This window comes from Salvelinus namaycush, chromosome 41 (genome assembly GCF_016432855.1).
Source record: "Salvelinus namaycush isolate Seneca chromosome 41, SaNama_1.0, whole genome shotgun sequence".
Classification (NCBI taxonomy): domain Eukaryota; kingdom Metazoa; phylum Chordata; class Actinopteri; order Salmoniformes; family Salmonidae; genus Salvelinus; species Salvelinus namaycush.
The window spans coordinates 19,247,447-19,264,103 of record NC_052347.1 but is presented as its reverse complement, the minus strand read 5'-3'; the positions used below and the strand labels follow the sequence as shown (position 1 = coordinate 19,264,103).

General features: G+C 44.2%; 2 protein-coding genes across 2 annotated transcripts; one reads left to right on the top strand and one right to left on the bottom strand.

Annotated features, from left to right (window-relative positions):
* The first annotated feature begins 350 nt into the window (after positions 1–350).
* LOC120034122 (ATP-dependent Clp protease proteolytic subunit, mitochondrial-like) lies at positions 351–6,407 on the top strand. The gene is made up of 7 exons (XM_038980562.1): positions 351–414; positions 935–1,036; positions 1,240–1,311; positions 2,115–2,211; positions 2,776–2,963; positions 3,204–3,309; positions 5,395–6,407. Exons 1-7 carry the CDS (start codon positions 403–405, stop codon positions 5,619–5,621), a joined length of 804 nt encoding a protein of 267 aa, XP_038836490.1. The 5' UTR covers positions 351–402; the 3' UTR covers positions 5,622–6,407.
* A 5,481-nt stretch (positions 6,408–11,888) lies between these two features.
* Positions 11,889–15,662, bottom strand: LOC120034547 (aldehyde dehydrogenase family 3 member B1-like). Its single transcript, XM_038981146.1, has 9 exons — positions 15,501–15,662; positions 14,224–14,337; positions 13,953–14,073; positions 13,659–13,744; positions 13,406–13,487; positions 12,835–13,227; positions 12,460–12,626; positions 12,192–12,291; positions 11,889–12,088 (listed from the first exon to the last, which is right to left on the bottom strand). The coding sequence occupies exons 1-9, from the start codon at positions 15,660–15,662 to the stop codon at positions 11,889–11,891; spliced, it is 1,425 nt and encodes a 474-aa protein (XP_038837074.1).
* Between the last annotated feature and the right edge of the window lie 995 nt (positions 15,663–16,657).

Below are 16,657 nucleotides of genomic sequence, written 5' to 3'. Positions count from 1 at the left end.
AAAATGTTTATTTATAGAGACCCCATCTACAATGTCACGAGTTTTGGCTCTTCAACACACATGTCTGTCTTTTAATCACATTTCATTTTAAGCTTTATTCATCACATTATTATTCAATAGTATATTTATTTATATAACAAGTAGGCTTTTGTATTTAAAAAATTGTTGGTATCTGAAAATTATCAAGGCAACGATAAGCAATACTGTAGTATTATGTTAGTGGCTTTTTCTTGTGCACCATTGCCATCTAGCGCCCACATATTCGAGGCTGTAAACACAAACTCGTCACATGACAGAGAAATATTGCTCAGCGACTTCAGGAACAGTTCGACGCTCAAATTAGAATTGTTTCCGGTTAAATTGGGGTCAAACAGAGGGGATTGTACATTACAAGACATCACAATGCTTATACGAGTAAGTATTGGAGATAAAGAGTGAAACATATTTTGGAAATGCATCGTTTGTGTTGTAAACTATATAGATTACAATGTGAAAATGTTAATTCGCTGTCTCAGCGGTGCATTCTCGACTCAGATGAATAGTATGCATCATGCACCTGCGACGATTAAATAGCCAGTGAGCTAGCTGGCTAGCCACACTTGTGTAACTTGACCAAAACTCATTCCCATCTCGCTAAATTGAATGACTATTTATTTTAAAGGAAAACCACTGTCAACATTTCCCTAACTGTTAATGTGAAATCACGAGTAACAGTAGCATTTTCTAGTGTGTGTAATGTTCAGAGTTGATGTAAGATCATAATACATTTGAAAGCTTTGTCTTGAACACACTTCAAGGGGCCAGAGTGGAAAAAAATAACCATGCTATCTCTGAATGTAACTTATACATATAATTATTTAAATAACCTGCCCAACACTTAGGTTAAGATCTTAGAGACAAATGTTAACTCTTTCTCTCTATCCCCTTCTCTTAGAGGGTGTTACAATGTGGAGTGACAGCTTTAAAGTCATGCAGGACCATTCACCACAGTGCTCAATGGAGGAGTCCTCTCATACCTATTGTTGTGGAGCAGACGGTAAGAATTGGAACCCCAACAGAGTTCTATTTAGGACTGCAACATTTCTATGCAACTTGATTCACTCTTGGTTTGGAACGGTTTAGTTAGTAGTTTTCACCTGTCAGTTCCTGGTCCTAGCTAGTCTAGCTGCTTTCCAATGTTCAAAGATCTTCCTCTTTCTTTCCCTCATTCTTTTTCCTTGTCTTTCTCTTCATTCTCAGGGTCGAGGAGAGCGGGCGTATGACATCTACTCTCGTCTTCTGAGGGAGAGGATCATCTGTGTAATGGGGCCGGTGAGTCTCACTGTGTATCACTGTCTGTGTAATGGGGCCGGTAATTCTAGCTGTGTGTCACCGTTTGTGTAATAGGGCCGGTAAGTCTAGTTGTGTGTCATTGTCTAATGTGGCCGGTAATTCTTGCTGTGAGTCACTGTCGGTGTAATGGGGCCAGTAAGTCTCGCTGTGTGTCACAGGCTTACCGGCCCCATTACACAGACAGTGACACACAAATAGACTTACTGGCCCTATTACAGACAGTGACACACAGATAGGCTTACCAGCCCCATTACACAGATAATCTGTGTGTCACTCTCTGTAATAGGGCCGGTAAGTCTATTTGTGTGTCACTGTCTGTGTAATAGGGCCGTTAAGTCTGTGTATGTAATAGGGCTGGTAAGTCTGTAATAGGGCTGATAAGTCTGTGTGTGTAATAGTTTGGGATTCAAAACCTACACAAGGAGACATTGGGTATGTTTACATGCACACTAATAATTCGATATGAAACTGATTATGGCAGTAAAGGTTGCTAGATCGAATCCCCGAGCTGACAAGGTAAAAATCTGTTGTTCTACCCCTGAACAAGGCAGTTAACCCATTGTTCCTAGGCCGTCATTGTAAATAAGAATTTGTTCTTAAGACTTGCCCAGTTAAATAAAAGGTAAAAAAATAAATATAATGTATACAAATTACTCTGCTTATCGGCGCAAGGTCATAATGGGAGTAAGTCCACACCGATTAAAACATCTGGATTTCTGAGTCTGCTGTTGCAGTTAAGATTCATTTGTTAATCTCTCTCCTCTCCCCCTGCCTTTTTTCAGATTGATGACTCTGTGGCCAGTCTGGTTATTGCTCAACTACTCTTTCTGCAGTCAGAGAGCAACAACAAACCCATCCACATGTACATCAACAGTCCTGGTAAGAGAATAGAGGGGGACCTCCCACAAAAATGGTGGAAGAACAGATGGTGGTGGCAGGGGATGGTTGGCGAAATAGGGATGGTTACTTGATTAAAAAGCACGTTTCTTGGAGGGGAAAGAGATGGAGAGAACACAAGTGACAGATGGATCAGATGACAGTAATAGGAGATAAAGGGTGCAGTCAAAGTATTTTTTACCTTGACTTCAAATTAACTTCATTAGGTTAACGTTAAAGCTGAGACCCATGATAGGCACAACAGCCCCAGGCGCATTTGTTATTGTTTTGAGGAAATGAGCATCCAGCATTGTGGTTAAAAAAATAAAAATCGTACATACTTGGTTCTATCGTGCGTGCAATGATGTCAGATGGAAAAAAGTGTTTGTTTGAAGTAACGTCTTTGTTGTAATATCGCAAATGGAAATGGCAGTTTCACCACTGGATTCCAGCTTTAAGGAGAGATAGAAAAGTCTGGGAGAAGAACATTGATGAACTAAATCCAGCAAACCATTAATCCTGGTTCACCATGATGTTCCTCTCCTATCCTCTTTCCCCCCCCCCCAGGCGGTGTTGTGACGGCAGGCCTAGCCATCTACGACACCATGCAGTACATCCTCAACCCAATCTCCACGTGGTGTGTGGGCCAGGCGGCCAGCATGGGCAGTCTTCTCCTGGCTTCGGGCACGGCCGGCATGAGGCACTCCCTGCCCAACGCTCGCATCATGGTGCACCAGCCCTCCGGAGGAGCCAGGGTAAGGATGGAAAGGGGTAATGGGACCAGGGAGGCAGCAGGAATAGGAGCTGGTGGGGGGGGGGGGGGGGGGTAGAGAACCTGGTACAACTGTTGGTTCGTTTAGCTTGTGTTGCCATCAAAAGCCAGACCTGTGATTGTCTATAGGCTATTGGGCATGTAAATTTGAGTTAAGTATTTTGACACCTCACCTCAGTTGCCTTTACATAACATGTGTCTTCTCTCTCCTGTGTGTTATTAGGGTCAGGCTACAGACATCGCCATTCAGGCTGAGGAGATCATGAAACTAAAGAAACAGATCAATCAACTCTATGCTAAACACACTGGCCAGCTGTTGACACATATAGGTAAGTAGCTAAGGCATCCAGTTCAGTAGAGTCTGGCTCAGAGGGAAAAGCCTTGAGTAAGCATACAAAAGTTCAAACAATGAAGACAGACCTGGGTTCAAATACATGCGTCATTATTTATTCGTTATTAATATACTTTTGTGTATTTTCAAATAATGTGGCCAAATCAGCTACTTCTATTTGAAGTATTTGAAAGTATTTTCTTATGACTTCCTATAAATAGCCAAAACAAATTTCAAATACTTATATCAACGGAGTGGCTGCGTGGCCGAATTCTCTGGACGCCTCTTTTCAATAGCTAAACAACCGAACCTTCTGGGAATGTGTGAGATTCTCTACTTTAAAAACAAGCCCATTGTCAAACTCTGTTTACTGTCTACATGTGCAGAACCTTCAGCTGTACAGAGGTGGAACAGGCAACTCTGTTTACTGTCTACATGTGCAGAACCTTCAGCTGTACAGAGGTGGAACAGGCAACTCTGTTTACTGTCTACATGTGCAGAACCTTCAGCTGCACAGAGGTGGAACAGGCAACTCTGGCTAATTTCAATCACGTGCTGTATCAAATCGTGCGGCGTTGCATGCTCATTGAGAAGCTAACGTTGTTTTGCCCCACAATGCAATGTGTAGACTGCGTCCTGCTTCAAAATCAAATTGTTTGTCACATGCGCCAAATACAACCGTAACACTTTTTCTTCTTAACCAACAATGCTTTAAGAAGTTAAGTACATTTAAAAAAATTAAAAAATAAACAGCAGCAGTGAAATAACAATAGCGAGGCTATATACATTGTACCGGTACAATGTGCTTATGTTTGTACCATTTCAATATCCTTAGTTACAACAGACAGAGAAAGTTATAGCCTACATCCTAAATTAGCCAACAATATATATATATATACTGTTTGGGGGGGGTGTTTGTTTAAGTCTCTGCAGGGTTTTTATTTCAGCTGCTCATAAAGATGAGGCAGAGACTAACACAACATGCGCAGAACATGATCCGGTTGTTTAGCTCTGGGGAAAAGGTGTCCAGGGGGGCAGAACATGATCCGGTTGTTTAGCTCTGGGGAAAAGGTGTCCAGGGGGGCAGAACATGATCCGGTTGTTTAGCTCTGGGGAAAAGGTGTCCAGGGGGGCAGAACATGATCCGGTTGTTTAGCTCTGGGGAAAAGGTGTCCAGGGGGGCAGAACATGATCCGGTTGTTTAGCTCTGGGGAAAAGGTGTCCAGGGGGGCAGAACATGATCCGGTTGTTTAGCTCTGGGGAAAAGGTGTCCAGGGGGGCAGAACATGATCCGGTTGTTTAGCTCTGGGGAAAAGGTGTCCAGGGGGGCAGAACATGATCCGGTTGTTTAGCTCTGGGGAAAAGGTGTCCAGGGGGGCAGAACATGATCCGGTTGTTTAGCTCTGGGGAAAAGGTGTCCAGGGGGGCAGAACATGATCCGGTTGTTTAGCTCTGGGGAAAAGGTGTCCAGGGGGGCAGAACATGATCCGGTTGTTTAGCTCTGGGGAAAAGGTGTCCAGGGGGGCAGAACATGATCCGGTTGTTTAGCTCTGGGGAAAAGGTGTCCAGGGGGGCAGAACATGATCCGGTTGTTTAGCTCTGGGGAAAAGGTGTCCAGGGGGGCAGAACATGATCCGGTTGTTTAGCTCTGGGGAAAAGGTGTCCAGGGGGGCGGGACGGTTTGATTCAATCGTTTAGTCTTATTTCAAATACCCGTAGGACCACACAGACCTGGGTTCAAATGCATGAAATTATACTTGTCTTTTCTAATACGTGCCAGTACTTAAGTGTATTTCCAAACAGTTCCCAATATGCAACATTAATATTCCAATAAAAAATACTTCAAAATGTCTTAAGTAATATTGTCTGATGGAAAATGTACCATAGCCTCTGAGTCCCATATGACTTAGTGACTCCTAACTAAATTCAAGCACTATTTCAAGGTTAAGTGATTTGATAATTGAGTCCTTCCTCACTCAAAGCACTTTAAGAGTGAACTCACCTCAGCCACCACCAATGTGTCGCACATTTTTACCAAAACTTGTAACCATATAATTATTCCCTTCCGTTTTCTTTCTCTCAGAGGGTGTGATTGAGAGAGATTGTTACATGAGCCCCATTGAGGCGCAGGACTTTGGGATCATCGACCGAGTGTTGGTGCATCCTCCCCAGGCGGGCCAGGACGACCCAGAGCTGGTCCAGAAGGAGCCCCCTACCGCCATCTGCCCCTCGCCAGCCTCCCAAACCTCTGCCACCGAGCAGAGCCCCCCCGGGACCATCCCCCCCTCCTCATACAAACCCGAACCCTGACCTCAGACTACCAGGAAGCAGTCCCACACCCAATCACAAGCCATCCTCTATCTTCTACCCACCTATAGGCACTTCTGTAGATCGGATTGGACAGGTGCAAGCAATATGCTGATGTCCTGTAAATCCAAATGTATTGGAGTGGATACTAATATGCGAGAAGTTGCAGCGTAGCCTACCAGAGGGCAAAGTGGAGCTATTACTATATTGCTTATACCTGTCCAATCCTTTGATCTACACAAGTGCTCTGGGTGGATAGGGGCCGGTTTGGAACAGAGGACCTGCATTGAATACCTCTTTGCTGGAGAAACCTCTGGGAGAGGAGGCAAAATGCAGCAGTATTAGAATATTTACATTTAAGAATGATCATTTTTGACCAATCTCAGATTTGTACTGTCCCCCATAATATGCACACTGTATTTACCACAAACAAAGACTGCAGATCTCTACAGTGAAGGAAACAATATAGCCCCCATTTGTACAAGCCATGACACAATTATGATGTTGATTTTCATGAACTGGAATAAAATAAATTTTCTTTGAGTCACACACCCAATCTGGGCTTGTACTCATAAAGCATCTAACAGTAGGAGTGTTGATCTAGGATCAGTTCCTCCTGTCCATGCAATCTTATTCATTATGACAGACAAGGCAAAACTGATTCTAGATCAGCACTCCTACTCTTAATGCTTTATGAATACAGGCTCTGATGTAAAAACTGATTATAATTGTATCAACGCTTGATTCAAGTCTGTAACAAGTAAAGTGTTTTGATTGCCTCAGTGATAAGATCAACTGAGCCGTTTTCCTTTGCAATATACAGAAGTCGGAAGTTTACATAGACCATAGCCAAATACATTTAAAAACTCAGTTTCACAATTCCTGGCATTTAATCCTTGTAAAAATTCCCTGTTTTAGGTCAGTTAGCATCACCACTTTATTTTAAGAATGTGAAATATCAGAATAATAGTGGAGTGATATTTCAGCTTTTATTTCTTTCATTACATTCCCAGTGGGTCAGAAGTTTACATACTCAATTAGTATTTGGTAGCATTGCCTTTAAATTGTTTAACTTGGGTCAAACATTTAGGGTAGCCTTCCACACGCTTCCCACAATAAGTTGGGTGAATTTTGGCCCATTCCTCCTGACAGCTGGTGTAACTGAGTCAGGTTTGTAGGCCTCCTTGCTCGCACACGCTTCTTCAGTTCTGCCCACACATTTTCTATAGGATTGATGTCAGGGCTTTGTGATGGCCACTCCAATACCTTGACTTTGTTGTCCTTAAGCCATTTTGCCACAACTTTAGAAGTATGCTTGGGGTCATTGTCCATTTGGAAGACACATTTGCGACCAAGCTTTAACTTCCTGACTGATGTCTTGAGATGTTGCTTCAATATATCCACATACTTTCCCTTCCTCATGATGCCATCAATTTTGTGAAGTCCCTCCTGCAGCAAAGCACCCACACAACATGATGCTGCAACCCCCATGCTTCACGGTTGGGATGGTGTTCTTCAGCTTGCAAGCGTCCCCCTTTTTCCTCCAAACATAACGATGGTCATTATGGCCAAACAGTTCTATTTTTGTTTCATCAGGCCCGAGGACATTTCTCCAAAAAGTACAATCTTTGTCCCCATGTGCAGTTGCAAACCGTAATCTGGCTTTTTTTAATGGTGGTTTTGGAGCAGTGGCTTCTTTCTTTCTGAGCAGCCTTTCAGGTTATGTGGATATACTTTTATACTGGTTTGCTCCAGCATCTTCACAAGGTCCTTTGCGGTTGTTCTGGGATTGATTTTTACTTTTCGCACCAAAGTATGTTCATCTCTAGGAGACAGAACGCATCTCCTTCCTGAGTGGTATGACAGCTGCGTGGTCCCATGCTGTTTATACTTGCGTATTATTGTTTGTACAGATGAACGTGGTACCTTCAGCCATTTGGAAATTGCTCCCAAGGATGAACCAGACTTGTGGAAGTCTACAATTGTTTGAGGTCTTGGCTGATTTATTTTGATTTTCCCATGCTGTCAAACAAAGAGGCACTGAGTTTGAAGGTAGGCCTTAAAATACATCCACAGGTACATCTCCAATTGACTCAAAATTGTCAATTAGCCTATCAGAAGCTTCTAAAGCCATGACATTTTCTGGAATTTTCCAAGCTGTTCAAAGGCACAGTCAACTTAGTGTATGTAAACCTCTGACCCACTGGAATTGTGATACAAATTATTTCACTTATAATTTACTGTAAACTTTTTGGAAAAATGACTTTTTGGAAAAATGACTTGTCATGCACAAAGTAGATGTCCTAACTGACTTGCCAAAACTATAGTTTGTTAACAAGGAATTTGTGGAGTGGTTGAAAAACAAGTTAATGACTCCAACCAAAGTGTGTAAACTTCTGACTTCAACTGTACATGCGACTTGTAAGCCTAGAGTGCCTCGCTCTGTCAGTTCAGATTCTATGATGTGACTTGGGGGATTTTGGAGATAAAGCCTGTCTTGTAAGAGTTTCTATGAGTGTTAATCAAGTCATGATGGAATTTGAAAATGTTTAAAGAGTGGGATTTTGTCTCAATGATATTGAAAAGTTTATCAGTCACCTTACATTCAAAAAGTAATTGTGTAAAGCACTAATGATGCAATGACTTGCATAGAAAAGCAACATGCTGAGATGAGGGAGAATGGGGCAATAACAGTACAATTGACGCTTAAAGTATAAGCCAACAAATATATTAATGTAAAGTAAGGTTTTATTAGTTCATGTCTTTTGAACAAGACTTATAAAATCAAAAAACATCCATCCACCACCTAATATGTCACAGCATCTAACAAAACCCAGTAAAATTGTTACACAAGACCGTTCTGTGAAGAACTATACTAACCCCATGGTAAACAATGGTGTGCAACAATGCTAAAAACCCTTTAGCTCTCCAGACCCTGGTTTCCCCAGATTTTTAAATGCGGTGGCTACATTTCAATATAGTGGCTTCCACTCATCTATTCTGATGGGATGGGTCAAAGCAAGACGAGTGGAAGAAGCAGGTTTAGACCATTGTGATGCAATGGTGAACACACAGAACTGAAACCACACCCTGGGTGGATTGCAATAGTGGCCCTCCTTCCCTTCAGCTGCAAAGATTTGAAAGAACAGGACAGGTGAAAGCCATTGGTATCTACCACATTACTTTCACCTTTCTTCAGTTTTCCAGTTCATGGTAAAGGAGGAGATAAGGTAAGGAAGCCAATCAAGACGCAGCCTGTGTCCCTCCCTTGAATAACCTGGTTAAACAAGAACCACAGGTAGCACCTCTTTCCCCTTTTCTCACAGCTATTTTCTGCTGACTCAATGGCCCTATCCCAGTACAGCCTTCTTTTCAAGTACTCAAACCAAACAGGCCCACTGAAACTGACTTGTGACAAACAGTTAATGGAGAGGGCACACTGCAGCGCACAAGCCAAGCAATCCACAGGTTGTGTTAGCAAAAAGGAGTAAGCCTATACAACAACAACTATCTCAGTCACTTCCATTTCAAAATCTGGGGTTTGTAAGTTGGCCTGCTGGCTGTTTAGAAGCAGTAAGCTAACATGCTCTGCTGCCGCTACTTCCTCCTTGACATGGAGGGGGAAACGTGTTGTACACTAAAGATATGGTGGGCACGTTCAAACTATGCATTCCATACCTCAAGTGCAATTTCATGTTATTTTTTCAGGAGGGATGTTAGGCTAACATGCAGCTATCATGTTCGTACAAACTTTGTGGTCTGTTGTAACAGTACATCAAACACACCTAAGATATACAGGCAGTCAAAATAGCAATTATTTTCTCAATACAAACATTGGCTAGTTCTTTCAGCAACTCTTGCTACGATATGGCAGCATAACTATGAAAATGATAATCAAATAACAAAAATATAAAACGCAACATGTATAGTGTTGGTTCCATGTTTCATTACATGAAATAAATTATCCCCAAATATTTCCTTTCGCACAAAAAGCTTATTGCTCTCAAATTGTGCACAAATTTGTTTACATCCCTGTTAGTGAACATTTCTCCTTTGCCAAGATAATCCATCTAACAGGTGTGGCATATCAAGAACCTGATTAAATAGCATGATCATTACACAGGTGCACCTTGGGCTGGGGACAAAAGGCCACTAACTTTGCAGTTGTAATCACAACACATTGCCAAAGATGTCTCAAGTTGAGGGAGCGTGCAATTGACATGCTGACTGCAGGAATGTCCACCAGAGCGGTTGCCAGAAAATGTAATGTTAATTTATTTACCATAAGCCGCCTCCAACGTCATTTTAGAGAATTTGGCAGCACATCCAACCGGCCTCACAACCGGACGTGTAACCAGCCCAGGACCGGACAGCCGATACACTGCAGAGTATTTGTCAATAATAAAGCCCTTTTGTGGGGAAAAACTCATTCTGATGGGCTGGGCCTGGCTCCCAAGTGGTGAAATCTATTTATTAAGGTTTAAGGAATTTATTTCAATTGACTGATTTCCTTATATGAACTATAAATCAGTAAAATCGTTTAAATTGTTGCGTTGATATTTTTGTTTAGTATATTAGACAGTAGTTGACAAATGATAGAAGAGATAATAGCGCACAGAACGAACTCACCCATTGTCAGACTCAGGTTACTGGTCCGGATTCACATGATCGGGCTGCCTACAATGTTAGGCTGCCTAGAGGTGGAACCGCTAGGTAGCCTACTCATGCTGTACTTGCATGATCATTGAAAAGCAAAATAGCAATTAGTAGGGCCTGTGTGTGGAAAACACAGTGTTCCTATGCAAAACTCAAGTGGGGAGTTGCATAATTTTTTTCATGAACTTTACTAATGTACTTCTCCCACAGTACTACTACAATATGGTAGTAACTATGAAGATTAGCCTAATCAGGGGTACTCAAGTACTATTTGAGAAGGTCCAGTCACACACATTTCTGAGGTGGTCTGGATGGATAATGTAATTTATCGATGTAGTAACAAACCCCCACCTCACAACCCATGCGACCACAATCTGTTCACACCTATCTTGAGAATGTTGCAGTTTTATAGCAAATTTCCTGCAATTCTACACATTTTGCATGGGGCAAATATTATTTTTGCTGTTTTAAAGCAAATGTTCTGCAATTCTATGCATTCTTTCATGTTGTGTGTGTTTATATGATACCAGGGATTGAAGCCCGACCGATCCACTAGTTGAGTATGGGTGGGTTTACATCACACAAAAAGCTGATAGTTTAATGAGTCCTGCTTGTGCAACTAAAATATATTTTACAACCGATAAGGCTGTAAAGCCTTCAAAAAATATTTTGGGGAATGTTCGATCAAATTGCAGCAGTTTTTATTTTATTTCAGCTGTTCAGAAACATAAGGCAGAGATACGCACCATCATCATAGTTCAGAAGAGGGTGAGTAAAGAGAAACATAAAGGAAGGGGAGTGTGAGCAGCAGTTATGTAGTGTGCTTAAAATAACATGTGCAGAACGTGATCCGGATTCTTAGCGGACAGGGCAGGCAATGTATACACAGCCAAGGCCCCCCCAAAAAGAAGGCAAGTGTGCTAGCCACATGGAGTTGGTAGCCAATTTGAATATCCAAGTGTTTGTGCATCTCACTGAATTAGCTGGCATGTCAGCTTTTTTTTGTTTACCAGTATACACCCAACCACTGTTTCCAATCAGGCCACAGAGAAAAGCTGGTTTTTAACATCCTTATGTATTTTTTACATTTTAGGCAAATTATTTAATAGAAATCTGGACCACTGTACAGATACTTTAAAGGCCCAGTGCAGTCAAAAAAATAATTTTTGTTTTATACATTTCCACACTATGATGTAGGAATAATACTGTGAAAAATTATAATACCCTTTTAGTGTAAGAGCAGTTTTTTAAAAAACGCCTGAAATTTCAGCCCGTTTAGGTGGGAAGGGACTCTTGGAATGCCTGGTGACAACTCCAGGCGGTAAATTAGTTAATAGACCAATAAGAGATCCAAACCTCTCTGCCAACAACAGCTAGTTTTCCCCTCCCCACCCAGACCACTCCCAGGCAGTCCTAGCTAAATTCTTGCTTGAGAAATTGCTCTTTGCTAAGAAGATGTTACTTGTTGGCCATTTTAATTGAAAACAATCACAGTAAGGTACTTAATTGTTACCCCAAAATGATTTGACATTGAGATAAAAACGGCTGCATTGGACCTTTAAGAAAAGCCCATCGGCTTTGGAAGTACAGTCAGGCACGCACCGGGTGCCACTCTCACATGACTGAGCAGCCTCCCCAGCTGTTCTTCTTGAAGGTGGTGGCCCAGCGCAACCAGCCCAGGTTGTAGTCGCTGTAGGGCGGGTAGCGCAGGACGTTGACCCTCTCCAGCAACCAGCTCCGGTTCATACAGCCCCGCCTGTGGCTGAATGTCTCAAAGCCCCAGCGGCCGTGGTAGCTACCCATCCCACTGGCACCTGGAGGGTAGAGGAAGATGACAGGGCACCATGATCAGATCCATGTCTAGTGCTTTTCTTCTGATAATGACTACTTCATTTACGTTGTCAGACACACACTTACCTACTCCTCCAAAGGGCAGGCCTGGCAAGGCCATGTGTACTATACCATCATTGCCGCAGAAACCACCACTACTGGTGTTGTTCAACACTGTGGTCACCACCTGACAGTGAGAGGGGAGGAATGTGCATTTATTCCATAAGAGTGGAGCCACAGTGAAGGCAGAGGCAGCCATAGAACTACATAACTTTAAACTATAGCTCTGTGGAGGACACCACCGTGACTATAACATAAATAGATCTATGTGCTGTAATGTAGGTCATGGTCTTACCGAGGTCTCGTCAGAGAAGACGTAGAGGGCCAGGGGTTTCTCTTGGCGGTTGATGTAGTCTATGCCCTCCTCCAGAGACTCTATGGTTAGGATGGGCAAGATGGGGCCAAAGATCTCCTCCTGCATTAGAGCATCAGACTCCTGTACGTCTACCAGCACTGTGGGAGCTAGAAACACCACTTGATCAGCAAGAATTTGCTTCTATATGCCTGATTAGTTACTCATATTTGAAATTAAAGCCACTTTAACAGCAAGGCTACCACCTCAACCTAGTTCAACTTGCATTCACACCCACAAGGTGGCAGCAGTATACAAACCAAACTCAACACCACTGCCTGCATCTCATCGTCCTTTCCTGTACCCCCCCAAACTCACCAATATACCTGTCCTCCTCGCGGCTCTCCCCTCCGATCACCACCTTCCCCTTGGACTTCTCCAGCATGTCCATCAGGCGTCTCCAGTGGCGTGGGGTGACTATGCGCCCCATGTCCAGGCTCGCTCCGGGGTCCGGCCCGTAGAAGGTCCGCAGGGTCTCCCGGAGAGCGGGCAGCAGGGCATCCCGGGTCTGGGCTGTGCAGAGGACGTAGTCGGGTGCCACACAGCTCTGGCCAGTGTTGAAGAACTTGGACCAGCACAGGCGCTTGGCGGCCTTCTGGATGTCAATATGGCCATAGATGAAGCAGGGGCTCTTGCCACCCAGCTCCAGGGTGACGGGGGTCAGGTGAGGCGCCGCCGCTAGCAGGATGGAGCGGGCCACCACCTGGGAACCTGGGGAGGAGATGGGGAAGGGTGAAGGGAAAGGAAGAGGAGAAGGAAAGGGTATGCAAGAGTGTGCGATAGAGGTGATATGGCAAAGGTGAGATAAAAGGGGCACAAAACATACTAAAAAGAGGGATTGAGCTAATACATATTATTGGTCTAAGGAGTCCTCTCTGTTAGGCTTTACCTGTGTAGAAGATGTGGTCAAATTTATTCTTCAGCAATGACTTGGTGTCCTCTGCTCCACCACATAGTACTGCATAGCAGTCCTACAAAAGTCAGATGGCAAAACTCAAAACATTAAAAACAAACAATAAAAACAAACAATAAGTGGGCAGGTAGAGCAAATATGGCACTGTTGGCCTGCATTCCATTGATGATCCACAACAGGTAACAGAAGCAGGGGGAAATGAAAGCACATATAGGTGTGTGTGTACTACCTGAGACAGGTATTTGGGGATGAGTTCTGCCAGGAGTTGCTCGGTGGCCTGACAGATCTCTGACGGCTTCAGAATGGCACAGTTTCCTGGTTCACGACATCATGGAATAAATATTATGTCATCGTCACAAAATCAAACCTAATCAATAATGAAATGCTACCAGAGTCAGCATTCACTTTACACATACATTACTGGTGGATGTAAAATGCTTTGAGCTACTGTAAAAACACTATAAATCCAATCCATTACTATTCACAAAGCCTCTAGGTATACAAAGGCATGATAGATGTGTACCTGCAGCAATTGCAGCAACCAAAGGTAAGAGAATAAGATGGAGAGGGTAGTTCCACGCCCCGATGATTAAAACTACCCCCAAGGGTTCCCTGCGTATGAAACAGTCATCCATCCTAGTGGCCTAAAACAGGATGGAGGGGAAAGTATATGGTTGGACAATTATTACAGAAGTCAGTAAAAAAATATTCCAATTGTGTGTGTTTACATGTTGAGACATAGTAAAAGGTGGTAGAGTCAAACAGTTGACAGTGAATGTTGATGGAATAGGTACCAGATTCTTGCCAATGTTGTATTCCGGCTGCATCCAGGTCCTGAGGTTTTCCATGGCGAAGTACAGGTCATTCAGGGTTATCTGAATCTCTGACAGGACCGTCTCAAACTTGGGCTGAGAGAGGGGAGAAGGTGAAATGATTGAGGGAGAGAGGGAACAGGACAACGAGAGATCTAAGGTGAAGAAAAAGGGACAGGGAAAGAGGATGAGGTGAAAGAGAGCGATGACAGAGGAAATAATGAGAGGTGGAGAGAGGGAGGCAGAGGACATGCAGAGTGTACAGCAGTCTGCGCGTGTCCGAGTGTACAGCAGTCTGCGCGTGTCCGAGTGTACAGCAGTCTGCGCGTGTCCGAGTGTACAGCAGTCTGCGCGTGTCCGAGTGTACAGCAGTCTGCGCGTGTCCGAGTGTACAGCAGTCTGCGCGTGTCCGAGTGTACAGCAGTCTGCGCGTGTCCGAGTGTACAGCAGTCTGCGCGTGTCCGAGTGTACAGCAGTCTGCGCGTGTCCGAGTGTACAGCAGTCTGCGCGTGTCCGAGTGTACAGCAGTCTGCGCGTGTCCGAGTGTACAGCAGTCTGCGCGTGTCCGAGTGTACAGCAGTCTGCGCGTGTCCGAGTGTACAGCAGTCTGCGCGTGTCCGAGTGTACAGCAGTCTGCGCGTGTCCGAGTGTACAGCAGTCTGCGCGTGTCCGAGTGTACAGCAGTCTGCGCGTGTCCGAGTGTACAGCAGTCTGCGCGTGTCCGAGTGTACAGCAGTCTGCGCGTGTCCGAGTGTACAGCAGTCTGCGCGTGTCCGAGTGTACAGCAGTCTGCGCGTGTCCGAGTGTACAGCAGTCTGCGCGTGTCCGAGTGTACAGCAGTCTGCGCGTGTCCGAGTGTACAGCAGTCTGCGCGTGTCCGAGTGTACAGCAGTCTGCGCGTGTCCGAGTGTACAGCAGTCTGCGCGTGTCCGAGTGTACAGCAGTCTGCGCGTGTCCGAGTGTACAGCAGTCTGCGCGTGTCCGAGTGTACAGCAGTCTGCGCGTGTCCGAGTGTACAGCAGTCTGCGCGTGTCCGAGTGTACAGCAGTCTGCGCGTGTCCGAGTGTACAGCAGTCTGCGCGTGTCCGAGTGTACAGCAGTCTGCGCGTGTCCGAGTGTACAGCAGTCTGCGCGTGTCCGAGTGTACAGCAGTCTGCGCGTGTCCGAGTGTACAGCAGTCTGCGCCTGTCAGAGTGTACAGCAGTCTGCGCGTGTCAGAGTGTACAGCAGTCTGTGCGTGTCAGAGTGTATGCTAGTACCTTATGGAGGTCCTTGTGGAGAGCATCTTGTATCAGCTGCTCGTTTTCTTCGACCAGGGAGAGAAGGCTCTGGAGCTGGGTCATACGGAACTGCTCTGGAAAGGTCACGCCTGACCTGAACGTAGCTCTCAACCTGTCAATCACCTCGCTCTGGCTGGCCATCTCTGTCCACCCAACAGACAGACACACAAAGTGAGTTAGCAGATAATATCACCTGGTAAAATAGGATTGAGACAGCACACAACCAAAATAACCAGTGATGAGAGAAGAGCCTGGCTATTGGACATTCACTTTGCCAATAGTAATATAGAGTTGTAAATTCCAGACATCAATGGCTGCTGGTCTTGGCCATTGTCTGACTAAACTTCAGTGGTCTTTTAAAAACGCCCACATGAAGTAGCCTTGAGCACTGTTTTATATTTTCAGTCAAGATACGTTTGTTGCGCATTGAGAACACATGATGAATCCAGGGTGTATTCATTATATTTTAACAGAAACCTTTTACCATTTAAGAACGGAACGGGAGGGACCTAGAAAAATGTGTCCAATAGAAATTCTCGTTTTCGTTGCAAAATAGGTGTAATGAATAGGCCTACACCCAGGGCACGGTTTCATCGTTAGAACCACCTGGCTCAGGTCAAGTGTAGAAAATGCAAAAAGGCAGGCTAAGAAGGTAAGATGACAAAATAAAACGGCCCGTTATATGGGCTATAAAAAGGTGAAAATCAGGCCTTGCAAGTTATTCACGGTTGGTTGCTCACAGCTGTGTGTTACGGGTAATTTGAATGAACGCGGCAAAACCTTCAATAATTATGTGAAAGCGTGGCCGGGATGTCAATAGTGACAGGCATGGATGATGCAACTAACGATTTAAACTAGAGTATCAAATTGTTACACATTAAAAGTTAACACTTGCAAGTTATTCACAGTTTACGTAAATAGATGCTACTGATGATTAAAAATAAACTGAAACCTAACAAAAACTTAGTCGGAATTTGAGGAAATGAAAACGTTAAAACGCACCTGATTCTGCCCAAAGGTAGCCTAAATGGTCGTATGTTGCCCTGTCGAGCCACTCTTACACCGGTCTCTGAACTGATAAGTCACATTCCAACTTGCCGGTGGCTTTGACTTGTTATGGGAACCCGAAGAAAGTG